This window comes from Lactuca saligna, chromosome 1 (genome assembly GCF_052625555.1).
Source record: "Lactuca saligna cultivar CGN05327 chromosome 1, ASM5262555v1, whole genome shotgun sequence".
Taxonomy (NCBI): Eukaryota; Viridiplantae; Streptophyta; class Magnoliopsida; order Asterales; family Asteraceae; genus Lactuca; species Lactuca saligna.
This window is the reverse complement of record NC_136417.1, coordinates 59,037,557-59,041,194: the sequence shown is the minus strand read 5'-3', so window position 1 is coordinate 59,041,194 and position 3,638 is coordinate 59,037,557. Positions and strand designations below refer to the sequence as shown.

The window sequence follows — 3,638 nt, the reverse complement described above, 5'->3', positions numbered from 1 at the left end:
CAATTAGGGTTTTTAACAGATGAAACAAAATACAAATACATCATTATCGTCTTTACAGAAAGAAACAACACATCAAACCATAAAATACTAAATTATCAAAATCAAGAGAATCAGGACCTACCATACTGTTTTGACAATTCCAGAATCGCCTCCCAGGGTTTGTTATCTTCCAACAAGTTCGTTCTTTAGCTGGAACGCCACAATCACAAACTTTTACCCCTTCTTGCGACTGAACATGAGTGACTTGTAACTAATTCCTTGACGTCGATGAGCTCGAAGACATTCTTCTTCAGGATGGAAATAGTCGGGGAGGGAGAAGTCTTTGACTTTTCAGAGAAGGGTAAGTAAAGATTGAAAGGAGGTATGAATGAGGGTTTCAATTAATAAGCCTGTATCGACAACTGGACCACGTAAGCTTATTGGACACATCAGTGTGCCACATAAGCATTGTAACCGAGAAACCTTCTAAAATGGTGTAATTGAAAGGTCAATTACGAGTTTAATGGTCTAATGTACTAAAAAAAACTTTAAGGACCAAATTAGCCAAATGTTAAAAGTTCCATGTGCTACAGTGACATTATCCCATCATATTAATCATAATTAATGCTAGAGTCACATCGAAAACTTAAATTCAAAAAGATTCATCTCAATTTCAATTAAAATATAAAAATAAGAGTTAAAACATCATATTTTTCCATATAAACACCTTATATGATTTTTAAGATATTTTTATTGATTAATTTTTCATTGTTTCCCAAAAATCAAGCACAAACTTATTTATTCCTTTTTTCTCATCCGTTTTATTCTATCATTCATGCCGCATAACATATTATTACTGTTTTTTATTTAATTTTTATATTATTATTATTATTATTATTATTATTATTATTATTATTATTGTTATTATTATTAAATTAAAGTTCATTATAGTAGTTAAAAATATATCATAATCAATGATTTTGTTCTTTATAAATACTCATCAACATTGTATTTTATATGTATTTTTTATATTTAAGTTCTATAATCACACATAAAAAAATCATTATGCACATAATTTTGGAAGAATTCAAATTGATTTGACTTTGGTTTTTATTTCGATCTCACAATTGTGATTGGTAATTTTGTAAATATATGATTAATGATCATGTTTTTTAAACTTCATTGATATTTATTTTATCATGTATATTATTTATCTCTAAGGGAAACAAATATGTGCAATGACTTATTTCTCCCTAATAAAATCAACCAATCAGATGCCAACTACTCGCGATCCGTGTCAATTAAAATCAACCAATCAGATCACACATCTCAGTTCATATATAATGCCAACCTCCGTTCATACCATCACATCCCACAAACAACAATCTTTCTCTCTCTAGAAAATCAGTCTCTTTTTCTCTAAAATTCAAATACCTTCAATGGGGCCAAAAGCAGAGAAGAAGCCAGCTGAGAAGAAGCTCGCGGAGGAGAAGAAAGTCGTCGTCACTGAAAAAGCCCCCGCCGAGAAAAAACCAAAGGCCGGGAAGAAGCTTCCCAAGGAATCTGGCGCCGGTGCCGCCGACAAGAAGAAGAAGAAGAGAAGCAAGAAGAACGTGGAGACATACAAGATCTACATCTTTAAATTGTTGAAGCAGGTTCATCCTGATATCGGGATCTCAAGCAAGGCAATGGGTATAATGAATTCCTTCATTAATGACATCTTTGAGAAGCTTGCTTCAGAATCATCGAAGCTTGCGAGGTACAACAAGAAGCCTACAATTACGTCAAGGGAGATTCAGACAGCGGTGAGGTTGGTTTTTCCAGGGGAGTTGGCAAAGCATGTTGTCTCGGAAGGGACGAAGGCTGTTACCAAATTTACTAGTTCTTAGATTTGGGGGTTTATGGCTTACTCATTATAAAATTTCATCTTTCTCGATGAATTAGGTGGGTATCAGATTATGAATTGGTTATATTTTGTTGTCAAACAGTTGAATCTATTTGAGAAGTTTTGGTTTTTATAATTAGGTATCCATAACGTCATTTTCCATGTTTAAGTTTCTTATAAATCTTCTGGTTGGATGTGAATTAGTTGGTGAACTTGTATATGATTGTTGATGGTTCCTTATGCCCTTATGAAATGGTTGAGTGCTGTTGATTAGGTCTCTACATAGAGTACTCAGTGGTGACGACTTAAACGTGTAGTTGCAATTTGCAAATGCTTTAGGCAAATCTGTATATCTTATTTTAATGGAAACAATTTATATATTGTTAGGTTGTTTTTTTTTCATTGAAATGGTTTTTGAAGGTTTTTGGATTTTGTGTAAAATCAAATTCTTCTATCCAATTTTATCGCAACAGATCGTTTTAATTTGCCCCTTGGCCATTAACATATTTATTCTTTCTCATCGGTTGCAATTTTAGGGTGCCCTTTTGCTTTTGTTTGGTACTATTTGAGAACCAATCTGTTTTTTTTTTGTTTGAGTGTGTCGAACATCAAATTTAGCAATTCATAGTTCCACAAGACTTGCACATCTCGAGGTCGTTTTGCTTGGTGTTCCGGTGTGACATGACTAACATCGGTAACATCTATTTTTCAGACACAATCCATTTTCAATTTATACAAAATTTGAAACCTTTGCTTTTCAAAAATGAATATAAACAACCCTCAATTTACCGCTCGTAGTAAATCATGTGCAAATATTCGTTCGATTGAGTCATCAATTTACATACCACAAACGGATTCGTCTTCGATTTCGCCCCGACACAAAACCCAAACCCAACATTTTACTATCAAAAAATAGCACGATAATTTTATGTAACACTCTGTTCTGAAAGTATCCGTTATTGGATTCCAGAGCCCAAGGATGGGGGTGTTTCAGTCTTTTATGGGTCTTAAAGTTTTTATTTGAGAATTTTTGGGTTGAGATGTGCCACTAGAAGAGAAGGACTTCTCGTCACCTTTTCGTGGATATAAAGTTCGTCGGAAACGAACTTAGAACGAAGGGGTTATAGCATTTTGAAGTTATTGACATTAATGGCCCATTAATGAAAAAGTTGGCAAAGAAGGACCATGCATGCAAAGTGGAAGACACGTGGGTATGCCCTGCATAAGCTGGGTTACACCCTGCGTAAAAGGGAAATGGTCGCGGTTGCTTTTTGGCGTACGTCCAGAGTCCAAAACCCCTAAATTTAGGGTGTGCCACGATTTAAGGAACATTATATCCTCAAGATTCAGCCTCAATTTCACCCTAAAGAGCTGCTACGAAACCCTAAACCCTCTTGAGTGTTGTTGGAGCTTGTAAGGCCATTTTTAGTGCATTTTAGTGTTCTTGGAGAGGTGTGATCATCTTGGAGTCTCATTGATCAAGGAAGAGCTTTTGGATCCAAGTTCTCCAGCTCATTTACAAACCCCAAAAGGTATAAAGCTTCCAACTTTCCTTATAGAAGTTTAGATCTAGGTTTATGGAGATTTGGACCATTTTAGGTCCAAAGAATGGACCTTTTTTATGAAACCTAGTGTTTGATCTTAGGGTTGCCACCTTTAGAGCTAAAAAGGTCCCATAAGCAGTAAAGTCTCCATCTTGGACGTCTTAATGGGTTCATGCATGAGATCTAGCCCTCTTCATGGAAGAAGAATCTCATTTTGGGATTTTAGGCTT

General features: G+C 35.0%; 1 protein-coding gene across 1 annotated transcript; it reads left to right on the top strand.

The window, feature by feature from the left end:
- Positions 1-1,399: 1,399 nt before the first annotated feature.
- On the top strand, positions 1,400-1,940 carry LOC144998532 (putative histone H2B.1). The gene has a single exon (XM_078958279.1). The coding sequence runs from the start codon at positions 1,419-1,421 to the stop codon at positions 1,866-1,868; it is 450 nt and encodes a 149-aa protein (XP_078814405.1). The 5' UTR covers positions 1,400-1,418; the 3' UTR covers positions 1,869-1,940.
- The last annotated feature ends 1,698 nt before the right edge of the window (positions 1,941-3,638 follow it).